The following is a 17,877-nucleotide window of genomic DNA, read 5'->3' on the forward strand; positions in this document are numbered from 1 at the left end:
TACATCATATTCAAATATTTATATACTTATATGTTTATAAAAACATATCTAAAATATAAGTATATAAATAGGGTGATAAATCTGAATCCAAACTTTTACTTTCATATATAATGCTTATGTGTGTGTGTGTGTGTGTGTGTGTGTGTGTGTGTTTAAAGCATATAGAACTATATAAAATCGATTTAGGATAAAACAAACATTTAAGGAAACTAAGTAAAGTAGTGGGGAAATACCTTATCCAAAATTTGAAGGGTCTTCCCCCTTTTTAAAATTTTTTTCCTATACAATAAAATAACCACGAAACCCTAAAGCAAAAACAATTTAAAATTGGAAGAAAACATCTATTTGCTAACTTATATATATATATATATTTTATATCATATCATAACCTACCTTAACCCGAATTTTCGGGTTAGGGTTAGGCCGAGCTCATTGTTTTGATGCAGGGCCAAAGAGGGAGGAGGCGGCGTATTTCTATCCCCTTTTTTTTTTTGCAGGGGTCATGTTGGAGGAGATTCTAAGCAGAGGGTGGCGGAGGCTTATGCACAGGGGCTCCCCACAAGGATGGCCGCAACCGTGCCTGCGGGTCGCGGCCCACAGTGGCGGCCTTGGCCGATGCTGTGGGTCACGGCCCGCAGCACGGCTGTTGTCGTCTTTGTGGGGTGTCACCCACAAGGGAAGGCCGAAGCCTCCCCGACTGTGGGATGTAGCCCACAAAGCGATTGGGGCCGTTGCTAGGGTCGCCACCCATGGCAGGGTGTTTCCCTTCCCCTGCCTACGTATAACCCGCAGGGCCGAGGGGGTCCAAAACAAATTTTTTTTGTTTTATATATATATATATATATTTGTTTTATTAATATGTAAAAAGAAATATATATATATATGTGTGTGTGTGTGTGTGTGTGTGTGTGTGTGTATAGATATATTTGTTAATAGGAATATGCAGACTTCCAAAATAGAATATTTATATCTATATATATATGCACTCTTAAGCATTCAGTTTATTTATTTATTTATTTTTTATTTCAACTTTATAAATCATGTAGAAAACTAATAAGGAAAATAGCAGCTTGAAATAGATGAGGAGATTATTTTTTTTGTAAGTTTTAAATATATGAGAATGCTCTATATTTTATCCTACTTTCTTTAATATCACAAATCCTAATCTAACCATTTTCTTTTCTTTTCTGCACAGTAACCCTAGCTTAGAGGGAATATACTATATTTTCTTTGCTTAAGACAAATCTGTAACTATTTCATTTTATTTAAAACACAAACAACAAGCTAGTAGATTTAGAAATAATGCATTTCTCTCTTTTTTTTTTTTAATCTAATGCTAACTTTTGAAATAGATGACTATTTAAATTTAAATACATTTTCTTCAATAAATAAGTGACAGAATGAAATAGCTAGATTTTATATTCTGCAATAGATAAAATGACAGAATGCAGTAAATTTTAACAACTACAATAGCCTAGAAACATTTAAAATCAACTTAAAGTTAGATATATTAAACCTATTTAACACACTTTGTAATTGTATTTAGCTCAAAAGGTCTATATGCATGCTTTTCCCATTTCCATAATTTTTTTTGCATGAGGAAATAAAATAACTTTAAATTTCAAAAGTAACATGAATGCAACAACTTTATTTTTGGTAACAATAGGACTTAATAAAACTTATACATTTCATTTTTGCAAAAATAACTAAGTAGAATAATGCATTTCTTTAAGCATATTTAGAATACAATGTAGATAACATTACAAATAGGTTTGAAAACCCAACTAGTCTCTCCTTTCCATTGAATAAGAACTTAGAATAAAATATATACATTTCTTTGCTTTTGAAAAATAAATACAACATTTGGCTTTTCTTTTACATAGCTGCAACTTAATTACATAATCCCATTTCCTAATCTTTTCTGCAACTCAAGTAAAAACCAGCAACTTATATCTTTCTTTTTCCTTCCCATCCCAAGCAACCTACAAATAAAACATAAGGCTTGACTATGGAGTGCTCACCTCCCAGCCTAGGCTTACTAGAAGCTACCCCCGAGCTTGGAGAACCAACCACTAGATGGGTTACACACAAACAACCACAACAAGCAAAGGGGTAAACACACAGCAAACAATTTTCCCAACCAAGGCTATACTTCACCACAACTTGTGATGATATTCCACGGGTGGAAGTGGACCAAATACCATTGGGGAGACTGTAAGCATGGAACATCTCAAGCCACCTCATGGCAACCAAATACAACACAAATACATCCCCACATCCTTATGCCCCCCAAAGACATATAAGCCATATCATCTCTCCTTATGACCCCCAAATGCATACATAAGGCTATGCAACAAGGGTCACAAAGAACACCCTTGAGATCACTCTCCATAAGGGAGAGCCTCTCACCCAAGGCTGTCATACTTCTTCCACCCCAAGACCACCTACTCTCCCAAGAGTAGAAGGCCTTGGACACTCCCAATACAAGAAAATCATAAAAAGAAACAAAGAAAAAAATTACATTTTCTTCCACAAAGTAAAATACATATAAACAACTTTTTCATACAAGCATTTCTTCAAACATACATATACAACATAAACAAAAAGAGAGTAAGAACCAACCTTAATCTACCTCAAGGTTTTGATAGATCTAATTGGGGATGAGCAGCCCAAATCCACACAATCTCTTCACCAACACTTGGCCAAAAATTCTATCCTACAACTATTCTTCAAAAATTGCATGATCTCCAACAATGGAGAGTGGGTGATTAACTCACTAAGTCCCTAATCCTTGCCTAAGAAGGCCTCTCTCACTCTTCCCAACCCCTTGGATAGAGTGAGAGTTCCCATTGGGTGGTCTTCCCAACCTCTTACATGTTGCTAAAACTAGAAAGAGAAAAGGTAAGAGAGGATGGGGAAGAGAGTTTGACACCAAAAGGGAAGGTTGTCTATCCTAGGAGGAGCCTTCTAAGTTGAATTTTCGCTCACCTTGGAAAAAATGCTTTTTGAGGTGACTAAACAATTCACATGGGAGTAGTCACATGTCTGAAAATACCCCTAACCCATAGGTATACCCTTTGGACCTTTGGAAAAGCCCTAAAACTAACCCTAGGAGTCCATTTGACCCCTTAGAAACCCAACCGAAGTTAACCTACGGGTCAAACCTGAGTTGACCACTCCCAAGACTCCCTACCCAAGGCAAATTTGGGACCACACTCAAATGTTTGAAATGGCTTTGGTAGAAACAAACTCCCTCCAAGAGACAAGTCAAAATCAATGACACTAATCAGCACGAGTCAAGTGACACAATAAAATACATTATATAAATCACACATGGAATTTGTCTCTTGTTGGATTACACAAATTAATAAAATCAATTTAACACACATGCATCATTTACTTTCACAATTAAATTATGATACAAATAGGGTGTTGTCTCTCCAAATAGACAACCCCTGGCTTTACAAATGTACATAGGTCTAGGTTTGGTTCTCCATAATATTTCCATGGTCACATGGATAATTTTTCCTGCGCATCTCAATTTACACATTAGTAGTTCCAAATAACCATATATATATTATTAAGCACATGAATTTGAATACACATCAAATACTCATACAATTGACGGTAAGAAATCAATATCTCATATATCCCAATTGATCCACATAAGCAATTATCATAATCCTCAAAATTTGATCCATTCATATTATAAGCATCCTATTTGTATCATCATAATGAAGTCCTGCAAGTCCAATAATGACATACATCATCACAAAGTAATTCTATTCTAGCATCATATAAAGTTTCCTATCCATAATGCATAAAAATGAAGCGTCAATATACGTCAATGTTATCCAAATCATGGGATCATATAAGTTCTAAATCTAGAATGCATAAAAATAAAGCATCCATAGTAGTCTCATCATGAAAATAACAGAAATGCCAGGATGAGTCGGAGTAGGTCCTCACATTTCAGCTACAGAGGCTGCTCTGTTATGAGGAACAAAGGTATCAGTACATTGTTTTAGTGCACTACAGATGTAGCTTGTATCATCAAGAATACTGAATTCAACTCCATTATAAGGAAATTTTTAGCATTGATGATAGGTAGATGGCACTGCTTGCATTTCGTGAATCCATGGCTTGCACAGCAAGATGTTGTATGAAAGAGGGAGGTCAAGCACCTAGAAAATAACATCTCTCTCCATAGGTCCTACCTTGATCGGTAATAGTACCAGACCTTTAGAGGTTCTTTCTTCTTCATCATAAGCTTTGATTGTTATTTTCTTTGCTGGATCAATGATATTTTCAGAAAATCCCAACCGTGTCACTAGATTGTAGGTACAAATATTCAACCCAGTGCCTCCATCTATCAAAACATGTTTGAATCGGTGTTTATGGATCATAGCTTTGATGTGTAATGCCTGATTATGTGGGTGATTCAGTGAATTGTCATCTTCTTCAGAGAAGGTGAGGTAATGAGGAGAAGTCAGGTGATGACCACCATACATGAAACTGATCTAGATCTAAGTCTTTGGGGACATTAGTAGTGAGAAGATTTGTCCAGGATCTCTCTATGAGCAGAAGAGATCTTAAGCAGTTCAAAAATGGAGATTTGAGCGGTAGTTCATTTCAATTGTTCGATGATTCTATAACCAGGAGAGGATGATGAAGCCAACTACTTAGATTTAGCTGTGATTGTATCTGGTTGTCTATTTGAAGAAGTTGGTAGGTTTGATGTTGCTTAATCAAAAGTTGAGGAACTAGCTCATTTGAGAGTAACTTTCTTTTCAATGTGGGTCACAACATTTGCAGTTTATGTTTTATTTGTTTATCTTTGATTATGATCACATTGCAATACTCAAATTGGAAAGATTCAACCATGTTTATCATAATGTCATTGTTAGTGTAGGTGTAATTGACTTTGGCACCTCCCTTGGATTTTGAGGAATCACCTTGTTCATAAGAAGCAAGGGATCTTTAAAAGCTCCGTGATCAGAATTAGTCATGTGATTTCCAACAACAATTTTGCCAGCATCGATGAGGTCCTGGATCTCATGTTTGAGTTTCATGCAGTTGTTTGTTGTATGACCCTTGTTTCGATGGTATTCATATTATTCATTTTCCCTCCACCATTTGGGTTTAACTTCTGGATCATATGGTCTAGAGTTGTCTGGCAATGTTCAGATCATTTACCAATAAAGTTTTAAGAGCTTATTCATATAATTCTTCCAAAGGAGTGAAATCGCGTTTAGGCTTTGAAAGCCAAGGTTTTTCCTTAAACCACTCTTTTGATTTCTTCGGAGGGTTTTCCACCGCAGTTTCATCTTTTTTGAGTGCTTGTGTGCCGCTATCCAGATTAAATATTGTGGGTTTTGATTTTGTTTTAACAGTGTCTACCACTCCATCATTAACAACATTTTTGTTATTATCTTTGTCATATTTCTAGTATTTGTTATTTTCTTTGGGACTAGATCCTTGTTGTGTTTCTTTCCAAAGTGATATATCTCCTTTCTTTATAAACACATCTTCCATTCTGAGGGTACTATCTACCATTTTGTTTAATGAAGGGTACATTTGCATTTGGATGTTGTATTTCAATTCAGGGATCAAGTTATTGACAAAGATATTCATCTTCTCAGAATCTAGAATATGTTGTGAATATCTAGAGAACATCTTTCTCCAACATTTAAGAAAAGTGAGAAAAAGTTCTCCTATTTTTTGTTTGGTATTGCAAAGCTTGATCATAGTGATTGGATGATGAATGTTATAGGATTATTGTTGGAGAAACAATTTGACTAATTCCTCAAAAGTTTTAATTCCCATAGGTAGGTTTGAAAACCTTTCCATAGCTTGTCCTCCTAAACTCCTCAAGAAAAGGGGCATGAGATATGTTTGTTCGTGCATGAAATCCATACATAAAGCACAAAATTCTCTGACATGGTCTTGAGGATCTGCATTACCATCATATTTGTCAAACTTAGGAATCTCCATTCTTGAAGGAAATGGAGGCATGTAAATATTTTTGGCAAATGGGAATGGGCAGATTGTGTCTAAAGAATACCAATTTGATGATTTATCCTTGTTTTTCATTTATGTGATTTCAGTCTATAATGCTTGCAATTGTTTGTTTACCAGCACTAAGGGTGTCTCTTCCTCTTTAGTGATAAGGGTTTCAATATTATAATCAATAGGAAGTTTAGCGCCTTGTTTTGCTAGCTCTAGAAAATAATCTTCTTTTTCTCTAGCCATGATAATCTCCATCATTTTTTGGAAATCTTTATCCTTTTGACAGCTATTTATAACAACTTATGTAGCTTCAAAGGCTTCAGACTTGCTAGATGAGGAATCATTGTCATTAGCATGGGTACTGATATTGTCATAAGTATTGTGTTTAGCAGCTTTTCTTTCTTTCTTTTCTCCAGACATGATGGGAGATAAGGGTTGATCAAATATTGGTAAATTTGATGATGAAGGTTTATTAAAGGTAGGGTCCTCTATGAAGAATGGATTATCTTTTAATGAAAAGGACGATCCTTTACCTTTGGTATCTTTCTTGTGAGAACTTCTAGTTTGAGTAGGCATTTATAACTGATATGACCGAGAGCTAGATGTGATGCAAAAGTCAAGATCAAATTGAAGCTAGTTGTTCATTTAATGTAGTGATTTGAGAGAAGTGACTAAGATTCAGCCTGGTTTTAGGAACGATCTATCCTGTATAAGATGTGATCTAAGTAACTTAGTTTGATTTAGTTTGATAAGTAGTTGATTGAACTAGATGAAAGATGATCAAAAAAATTGTGCAACACAACGACAGGGGTACACTATCAAGATTGTTTATGCTCAGAATTATGATGACCAATTTTATGCTCGCTATAGACTGATTAGGAAAGTTTGACTGTTTTGGAAAAATGTGTAGACAAACAATTTTATGGACTGACAAAATCAGGAATTCGTACAATAGAGTTTTTCAAACCTAGACGACAATTTAATAGTTCCCAGATGATTGAGACAGTTTCTTGTACCAGTTGTTGCCTAAACTCAAATGATAGTTTAGTGACCTCCAAATGACAATCTGATGAGTATGATGTTTATTTGTACGACAGTATGTTAGAGGACATACAACAATTTTCAAGAAACAAAACGATAATTCTATATACTCGGATGACAATTCTGACAAGGCCAGATGATAAACTGATAGGACCAATTAAAACTCGTACAAAAATAGGTATATATCCAGACAACATTTCAATAGACTCGTATGATAGTGTATTGGATAGAGACAAGATTTTGACATAGACAGATTTTTTACGATTGACAAAGAGCAAATTTTGACTAGGACTGAGTTTGATGACTGACAACGACTAGTTTTTGACACGAACAGAGTTTTAATCACTGAGTTGTTGATTTTGTTGATTTGTTTTCTCTAGTTTCAATATTTTAGTTTGAGTTTCAAGGATGAAAACACAGAAAACACACAAGATGTATAATGACTTTGAATCACAACACGCTAACCCTACAAAAGTTGGCTTAGAGAAGAAAACTTTGCTTGCAGACTCAGGTACACAACCAATAGCTAATCAGAATATGACCATTGAGTCTCACGCAATGGATTCTCAATGCCATATTAGCCAAATCCAAATGCTAATGGGGGCACAAAATGGCAAGTATCTTGGGAGAGTTACTATCTCTCTTGCACAAAGATTATCCCCCTTTTAGAGGTGAATTAGGTAGCCTCTATCTTATAGTTCTTAGTCAGAAATTGCATTCAAAATCACCCCTTGAAGTCACGCAAGCATGGTTGAGGCCTATAGCCCAACAAGGTACCGAAACAAGTTGTAGGAACGTAAACATGATTGATATCGCGAGGTCCCTACAAAATGACCGATATGAGAGATCTCAAAGAGAAAACTCAAATAATCTCATCCTCTGATACTTTAATCACCAGAGGCTTATTTCTTATAGTGAGTTCAAATGCTCAGGTCTAGTTGTACTCACTTGGGTCATTCTCACAGGGTGATTACTTTTTCCCACTGTGACAGGCCCGTTAAAGGTGCACAAATCTCAAATTTAGAAAAAGCTTCGAGGGTAGAATTTTGATTGTTTGTGCAGACAAGAGCATACTCTCTTACCTCTTAGATTTTCTGAAAACACAAAAGAAGGATTTTTTCATTAACTAGATAGCAATTTAAGTGCCTAAAAATGAATTTAAAGAATACACGATGTTCACTTGAATCTCCTCAGGCAACCTGCAAAAACAATGAATGAGTAGTCATATTGTTTTTGTGCAACAGGCATATTCTTTGACAAGCATTCTGCAAAAAAACTGATGAGGCTATCAAAATTTCTCAGGCAAACAGACAACAAGCTAGGGTTAGCATTAATACCACCAAAATTCAATAAGAAAATCCCCCAAAATTACAGTCTATTTTAATACAGAAAACTAGAATACCGTATGAGTATTCTCACCGATCCGTATGATAATTCACGATGGACCGTACAATACTTGCAGTTTTTCGTTCGAGCCTCTATGAAAACTCGCACGAGTTTTTGCAAAAACTATACAGAAAACATCCAAAAAATAAATCAGAAAAATAAAAGAAAGTTAATCTGCGAGGACAAAAGATGTAGTCTTCGAGCCCCACAGTGGGTGCCGAAAATGTGTGTGTGAGAAGTGGATAAGTATCTGCAAGTTGTAAGACACAACACTTCAATTAAGTCATTGCATACATGGTTAGACAGATATAATCATGAATACAAAAACCATAACAAATTGATCTATTTCCTTCTAAAAGATGTGAGTATAGACTTGCTCTCAAATTTGTATAAGCAATACCAATGACTAGACTACACCAAGACAAAGGATTTAATCTATATGAGCACAAGAATAAGTTAAATGTATGCAAGATTAAGCTAGATAGGCAAGATTAAGCTAGGTATGCAAGATTAAGCTAGATGAATGAATAGTAAGCTAAATGAATTCAAGCAATCATAATTAAACTAAATATACAAAAAGACAAACTAAGATGCAATAATCTAAAAGAACAATATCTTCAATAACTCTAGAGCAAAAATTGCATAATAACAACAAATCTCAAGGGTGTTTTGAATTAGAGATGAAGGCTGAATTTAAAGAGACTCAAAAGAGAGACCAATGGTCAAGATCAATTAGGAATGAGCAGTTGAGATTATTCAAGAAAAAAACACATTTCAAGATAATTGAAATATCTGAGAGATAAGATTCGGTTAATCTTGAGATAGATTCCAATTATAGTTTGATTGAAAGCATTCAGATTATAAGTCTAAGTCTGCATTGGAGATTAAATTTAGTTGATTCCATGCACTTGAGATAAAAATAAAATGATTCCATGCACTTTTCTTTAATTTTCTCAAGATTTTTATTTAGAAAAATCCTTTTCAATGCAACTAGATTTATTTTCTCAAAATCTTTGAGTCTTAATTTATGAGAAAATGATTAATTCAATTTAATTGCTTTTCTGATTTTCCAAGTTATCTCAATTTTAGAAAAAGAAATATCTTAAGTTTGATTACTTTTCTCAATTTAATTATTTTCTTTTGTTTTCAATTTAACTCTTTCTTTTGCAGATTAATTCCTCTTTTTGTGATTAATCTCTTTTTGTAAATTAATTCCTTTTTTGTGATTAATCTCTTTTTGTAAATTAATTCCTTTTTTATAATTAAAAGGAAAATTTATTAATTAATTAAATATGCTAGGATATTCAATTAAATAAATAGAATATTTGATCAAATTGATTTACTTGGAATGATTTAATTAATTAAATAAATATTTAATTCATGTTGAGTGATTTATTTACCATTTAACATTAATGATTGAGAATTAATTAATTAGGTGCTCAAGGTTGATTTAATTGCCTTTGGTTAGGATCTTGGTGATGTTGTCGAGATTAGGGGCCCATGGTTTAGATGACCATTTTTAGGGTATTACAATAACAAGCTTCACATATGTCGGCCCAATCTCCTTGAACTCAAAACTAATCACTAAAAGCATCCAAGGATTCTGGATCACATGTTACATCAAAATAGCTCTGTTCTTCCTAGATTGCCAGATACCAGACCTTCAATCTCACTCAGGAATCAACACCGGTTACTAGGATTATGGAATAAACTGCCTCGAACCTCAAATCATCTACCTCTATTACCACAACCAAAGTCATGCAACCAAAATCAAGATCTACACCAATGTACTCATACTTTGTCGAATATTGTATACCACCTTCCAGACTTATGTCAAATGATAATACAACTTCTGGTAAATCAAATCTACGCATATAGGATATGATTTCTGAATTGATTTGCCATCAATGACAACTCCTAAGCATCTCTCATGCATCAATCTTCTCCGGAACAATGTCTCTTGTGAACAATCTCCCCCTTTGGCATTCATGGCAACACTGTGAAAAATGACAGTGTTGGTATTTTGATATAGTTTTGTCATTGATGTCAACACCTACTGAATACACCTACTTTGGAGATCCAGCAACATTCACCAGTAAATATTTGTATTGTTACTCCCAGGGGGAGAAATGGAGATTGTTGGTCTTTGTATTTGGCATTTCTGTTTTGGCACTGTGATGGTTTTTCCATCTTGTGTTGCCATCAATGCCAAAGGGGGAGATTGTTGGTATTTTGGTATAGTTTTGTCATTGATGTCAACACCTACTGAATACACCTACTTTGGAGATCCAACAACATTCACCGACAAACAGTAATCTGTGCAATAGTTACTAGTATATGGTTAACCAGCAAGATATAATGTTCACTGGTACTTGGAATGACATGGAAGACACTTGGTAATGTCGAAGACATCATGTGGACACTTTATTTTGAAGTAATAATCATTGGTATATTCATATTTGCATATTTTCTTTTACCGACAAATAGGTCCAGGTTATCTAGGGTTACACCAGTAGGTTTATCTTTTCCAAATCAGCATGGCATGCTATGGAGATGATTTATTATTGTTGTAAATACATTAAGCCGACATGTTTAATCGGTTATTGCATCAAATATTATATTATTTGTAAAATGTTTTATTGTAATATCTTGTAGAGATGACCTACTAAAATTGGTCTTAGGGTATGGTATAAATGTAAGATCTTATTTGTAAGATCAAGTGTGGAATGCAAAAAAGATTTAAGTGATGGTATATGCGAGATAAAGCAGAGGCATACACGAAAAAATCATTTGAAGGTAAAGTTATGTTTTTGTAGAAGCATATCAGCATTACACTGGTACTGAATCTAGCATATGAAGATGCTATTTTGTGCAGTACATTCTTATTGGATTTAACCATCCAACTGTAGTCAGTGTGACTCCCATTTGTGATTGAGCAGTGAGCTCTAGGCTGTTGGCCTTTCTGTATGTGCAGACCCCTCTTTGTACACTTACTATCTACAGTAGTATCATCTGATTGTGGGTAGGTTTCCCACCATGGTTTTTCCCCTTACAGGCTTTCCACGTACAAATATTGGTGTCATGTGTTGTGGATGACTTTGTGTTTATGTTTCATCCATTAATTCCTACCAGTATAGCAATTTATCGCTAACACTGTCTACCGGTATACTTAATTGATTCATCGGTATTAAGCATTAAGTCGGTTAATAAGTTTTTGGTTTGAATTTATTTGACAACTGATTCACCCCCCCCTCTCAGTTGTCTTCGGGACCTAATTAGAGAAAAATCAGAAGCACTTGGGAAGTTCAAACTATTCAAAGCAAAGGTTGAAAATGAAACTGGTAAGAAAATCAAATGTTTAAGATCAGATCAAGGAGGAGAATTCACATCTAAAGATTTTAATAAATTCTGTGAAGTGAATGGAATCAAAAGACAGGTATCAGCACCTCGGACATCATAGCAGAATGGAGTTGTTGAAAGGAAAAACAAAACTATCTTGGACGTAGCAAGAAGTATGTTGTCAGAAGAAAATCTACCACATGTGTACTGGAGAGAGGCAGTAAGCACTGCTGTCTATACATTCAACAAAGTTCACATCAAAGGTGAAACCGGTAAGACCCCTCATGAACTATGGTTTGGTAATATTCCTACTCTTAAGTATTTTAGAAATTTTGGAAGTAAATGTTATATTAGAAGAGACGAGTATATTGGCAAATTTGATCCTATAAGTGATGAAGGAATATTTCTTGGTTATTCATCTAAAAGCAAGGCATATAGATGTTTTAATAAAAGATTACAGAAAATTGTTGAGAGTACAAATGTAAAGATTGATGAACAATTCAGAGGAACTTCAAGATATATAGACTCTGAACCGGAAACAAAAATTTTGAAAAATGAACCTACAATGAATCCATTGGTACAGAATGATGATCCAGTTACTCCGGTATCATCAGAGGATTCCACAGTAATTGAAGAACAACAACAGACTAAGACACCTAGGTATGTAAGACTGAATCATTCTAAAGATCAGATAAGTGGAATCAAATTTAAAGGAGTTATGACAAGAGGAAGATTGGCAAATGAAGAGGTATGTCTTATTTCTCAAATTGAACCATTATCTATCAATGAGGCATGTGAAGATAAATTTTGGATTAAAGCTATGGAAGAAGAATTAGGACAAATTGAGAAAAATAATACTTGGACATTAGTTCCCCGGCTTAAAGATAAAAATGTAATTGGAACCAAATGGGTATTTAGAAACAAACTTAATGAAGATGGTAAGGTTGTCAGAAATAAAGCAAGATTAGTGTGTAAGGGATATTCTCAGAAAGAAGGAGTTGATTACAATGAAACCTTTGCACCGGTAGCTAGAATTGAGGCAGTTAGATTATTCTTGGCTTTTGCAGCTCACAAGGATTACAAATTTTATCAAATGGATATTAAATGTGCATTTCTGAATGGAGATCTTGAAGAAAAAGTTTATATTGAACAACCTAATGGATTTTCTTTGACAAATGGCAATAATATGGTTTGCAGATTAAGAAAAGCTCTGTATGGATTGAAACAAGCCCCAAGAGCTTGGTATGCAAGATTGGATAAGTATCTTTTAAAGATTGGTTTTACTAAAGGAAATGCAGATAGAAATTTATATTACAAAGTAACTAATGATGGCATCTTGATTATTGAAGTATTTGTTGATGATATAATCTTTGGAGGAGAAGATGGATTATGCAAAGAATTTTCTCTTGAAATGCAGCAAGAATTTGAAATGTCTATGATTGGAGAAATAAAATTCTTTTTAGGATTGCAGATCTTACAGACTGATAAAGGTATATTTTTGAATCAATCCCAAGTACTTGAAAGAACTACTAAAGAAATTTGGGATGGAGAACTCTAAACCGGTAACCACACCTATGACTACAAATGACAAATTATCTCAAAGGAATGAATCTACACCTATTAATCCACCTAGATACAAATCTATGATAGGAGGTTTACTATATTTGACACAAACCATACCTGATATTATGAATGCAGTATTTATAGTTTCTAGATTTCAGAGTAATCCTAGGGAAAATCATGAATCAGCAGTGAAAAGGATTTTTCGGTACTTGCAAGGCACAACAAATCTTGGATTATGGTATCCTAAAGATGAAAACTTTGATCTATGTGCATATATAGATGCAAACTGGGTAGGAGATGTAGATGATAGAAAAAGCACCACTGGAGGAGCATTCTTTCTTGGAAAAAGATTAGTCTCTTGGTTGAGTAAGAAACAGACTTGTACATCTTTATCAACAGCAGAATCAGAATATGTTGTAGCAGCAACAAATTGTACATAGGTACTTTGGCTTAAGCAAATGTTGAAAGACATAAAAGTAAAATGCAAGGAACCTATTACTATATACTGTGATAACACTATAGCTATTGATATATCTAAAAATCCAATATTACATTCTAAAACAAAACATGTTTCTATCAAACTGAATTTTCTAAGGGAAAAAGTTGAAGAAAAAGAGATAAAACTGGTTTATGTGAATACTAAAGAACAACTTGCAGATATTTTCACAAAACCTTTGCCTAAGGAAACTTTTGAGTATCTCAGAGATCATCTCGAAGTCATACCACCACTGGTAGAGACTTAGACAGTTGATGCTTGTCATCAACTGACAGAATTAAAATGGACAAATCTTTATTCCGGTATTTGATGAGGAAGCTACTTCAAAGGGGGAGTAGTTGGTATATTGAATTGGTTGGTATTTTGTATGAACTTGACCTTTTGTGACTTTGGCATTTGATGTCAAAGGGGGAGAGATATCTATGGAAAAACACATTATCTTTTTGATAAGAAAAAGAGATTTTAGGGGAGAGATTTTGAAAAACAACTTTAAAGGAGAAATTGATATGAAAGATTTGTATTGTTACTCCCAGGGGGAGAAATGGAGAATGTTGGTCTTTGTATTTGGCATTTTTGTTTTGGCACTATGATGGTTTTTCCATCTTGTGTTGTCATCAATTCCAAAGGGGGAGATTGTTGGTATTTTGGTATAGTTTTGTCATTGATGTCAACACCTACTGAATACACCTACTTTGGAGATCCAGCAACATTCACCGACAAACAATAATCTGTGCAACAGTTACTGGTATATGGTTAACCAACAGGATATAATGTTCACCGGTACTTGGAATGACATGGAAGACAATTGGTAATGTCGAAGACATCATGTGGACACTTTATTTTGAAGTAATAATCATTGGTATATTCATATTTGCATATTTACTTTTACCAGCAAATAGGTCCAGGTTATCTAGGGTTACACCAGTAGGTTTATCTTTTCCAGATTAGCATGGCACACTATGGAGATTATTTATTATTGTTGTAAATGCATTAAGATGACATGTTTAATCAGTTATTGCATCAGATATTATATTATTTGTAAAATGTTTTATTGTAATATCTTGTAGAGTTGACCTACTAAAATTGGTCTTAGGGTATGGTATAAATGTAAGATCTTATTTGTAAGATCAAGTGTGGAATGCGAAAAAGATTTAAGTAAAAGTATATGCAAGATAAAGAAGAGGCATACACGAAGACATCATATGAAGGTGAAGTTAGGTTTTTGTAGAAGCATATCACCATTACACCGGTACTGAATCTAGCATATGAAGATGCTATTTTGTGCAGTACATTCTTATTGGATTTAACCATCCAACTGTAGTCAGTGTGACTCCCATTTGTGATTGAGCAGTGAGCTCTAGGTTGTTGGCCTTTCTACATGTGCAGACCCCTCTTTGTACACTTACTATCTGTAGTAGTATCATTTGATTGTGGGTAAGGTTTCCCACCATGGTTTTTCCCCTTACAGGGTTTCCATGTACAAATATTGGTGTCATGTGTTGTGGATGACTTTGTGTTTATGTTTCACGCATTAATTCCTATCGGTATAGCAATTTATTGCTAACACTGTCTACCGGTATACTTAACTGATTCACCAGTATTAAGCATTAAGTTAGTTAATAAGTTTTTGGTTTGAATTTATTAGACAAATGATTCACCCCCTACTCTGAGTTGTCTCTGGGACCTAACAGACAGTGTCAAAACTATCTGCAAAACTTGAAAATTGCAATACCTCAACCTTAACAAATCAATAAGCCCCCCCTAAGAATTTGCACCATTTTTCACTTTTCTCTCTCTTCCCCTTTGACAACAATGCCAAAGATAGGAATCCGCCAAAATTTATAGACATGGATATATACATTTACTTACAAAAATTTAAAAATATCTGCAAAAAATGTCTTTAGGCACAACAAGTGGTCATCCCAACTGTTTTTAAAACTCCAAAATATTGATCAGACCACTGAAAAGATAGGCATGCATCTTAACTCCTCTTCGACTTGCTGGAACACTCTTATTTAGAGAATTCATTGCATCTTGCTTACTATTGATTAGTGAATCTATTTGTGGAGTGATAAGGCTTCTTACTTCTCCCACTCTACCCAAAATCTTGTCCTTCTCCTAATTTAAGATCTTAATCTTATCAAGTATACTCATAACCTGAGCTTAAAAATTGCTAGTCGAGATTGATTGAGGTGCATAGGATTGAGATATGCTAGCTAATTGTCTTTCACATTCTTTTATTTTCTTGTCAATGTGAATAGTAAACTTAGGCAAAATTAGACATGACTTGTATATTTGACTATCTTCATCTAATGCATCTTTTATATTCTTCATAGTAGTTATCAAAATCACCCTATCTCCTTCAATCATCTTCAAAATTGTTCTCAATCTCACAACATTAAACTAAGTCAAAACTTTAGCATCTGCTACACTCTCTAAAGACACAAAATGAGATTCTATTGCATTGAGTATGCTTCTAATCTTACTAGAGGGAGTATTAGTTGTATCTAGTTTGAATGATGACAAAATTTTCTCTAACACATCTATGGCCAAAGTTATCAATACTTTGTCTACGGTGTAGGACTGGAGTAAGTCCTTACTTTCTTTTTCTTGAGCAAGAGTTTCTAGCTTCAATGCTTGAATAAGAGATAGTGAACTTAGATCTATAGGCTCTTGAGTGAAATCATCTGAGTTAGTGACAATCTATTTTCCCTTATCTGCTCCAGTGTCTCTTACTACTATCACTAGAGCTTGATCATCCTTCTCTTCTCCTTTCTCCTTCTCTGCCACCTCTGCATCTTCAACTTTTACAATTTCTTCATACTTTTTATCATCAACCTCTCCCTTTCCATCATCAATCTCCTCGGCTTCCTTTTCAGAGTCAACTTCTATCATTGAAGGATTTTGTTCAATTTCATCGGAGACTCCAACATTCTGATCATCAACATCATCAATTATTGTATGCACATTGGTCTGCTCTTCTAGAATGGATTTATCAGTTGGTTTTTCTTTCTACACATTAGGAACCATTGTACGTACTTCTATAATAAAAGTGTCTTCATGTGTCTTCTCTTCTGGTTGGGTGTCATCTTGTGCCGAATTTATATCATATCTGTGCTCTTTCAAAAATTGTCTCAAAATTGCTCTAGTCTCTTTGGTCACTTCATCTATTTTCTCAAGCATAATCTTATTAACTCTCTTCTTTCTTCTGAATATGTCCTTTGCAATCTTTAGCAATCTATCAACTTCAACTTTAGAAATTACAGAACTCAAAATAACTAATACATATTATTTTATTCTTTCATCCTCTAAGTTGGTTGTATGTCTCCTGGCATCCAAAATATCATACAATTCCTTCAGAATCATAGATGACACTTCTATCAAGGCTTTTCTATACACATTCATATGCTTTACAACTGCTTCCTCTATAGCTCTCTAATCATTATCATCATAGTTTTCATAATATACATGCACATTCTTCAAATTACCTTACTTTAGCACTTCATCAATTATTTCATTTAATGTCATTAGGGGCACAACATAATAAGTACCTTCTATCTTGTTAGACTTCAGAGCTTCATCAAGCTCAGACTTTGACTTTATATTAGATCTAGGTCTACCAGATGGCTCAGCTTCAGTTCTTGGCTTCTTGGTCAGCTGGGATCCATCGGATTGAGGCTTCTTCACTACCTTTACATAGGTAGTTGTCTTCTTCAGCTCTTTCACCCCTTCATCAGACTCCATCTCAATATCTTCACGATTGACTTGAAAAGCACTGAGAGGTGGGGGTGAATCAGTGACACCAAAAATAAAACTACTTTAAACACTAACCGGTAGATGAACTTAACAAAACTTTTAAACACAATGCATGTAGTCCAAAATGATATAAAAACATCCACAATATGTAAAACATCTACCATAACACAAGTGTTTGTACGTGGAAAACTCAAATAGGTAAAAAACACGATGAGATGGAACTCACAAGTTAACTATCTACAGTAATAGATAACGTACCGGTTAAGGTCTACAAAGTGCTCTGTTAG

The 17,877-nt window shown here is 34.5% G+C and overlaps 1 protein-coding gene across 1 annotated transcript; it reads right to left on the bottom strand.

Moving 5' to 3' along the window:
* Positions 1–16,537: 16,537 nt before the first annotated feature.
* LOC131857773 (uncharacterized) lies at positions 16,538–17,578 on the bottom strand. Its single transcript, XM_059210490.1, has 3 exons — positions 17,386–17,578; positions 16,874–17,085; positions 16,538–16,768 (listed from the first exon to the last, which is right to left on the bottom strand). Exons 1-3 carry the CDS (start codon positions 17,576–17,578, stop codon positions 16,538–16,540), a joined length of 636 nt encoding a protein of 211 aa, XP_059066473.1.
* Between the last annotated feature and the right edge of the window lie 299 nt (positions 17,579–17,877).

The sequence above is a fragment of the Cryptomeria japonica genome, chromosome 1 (genome assembly GCF_030272615.1).
Source record: "Cryptomeria japonica chromosome 1, Sugi_1.0, whole genome shotgun sequence".
NCBI lineage: Eukaryota > Viridiplantae > Streptophyta > Pinopsida > Cupressales > Cupressaceae > Cryptomeria > Cryptomeria japonica.

Coding starts and splice junctions, on each gene's coding strand:
- LOC131857773 (XM_059210490.1), bottom strand. CDS start 17,578: ATGGAGTCTGATGAAGGGGTGAAAGAGCTGAAGAAGACAACTACCTAT. Junction 17,086..17,385: donor GAAGTCTAACAAGATAGAAG/GTACTTATTATG, acceptor TAATTTCTAAAG/TTGAAGTTGATAGATTGCTA. Junction 16,769..16,873: donor AAGACACTTTTATTATAGAA/GTACGTACAATG, acceptor GTTGATGATCAG/AATGTTGGAGTCTCCGATGA.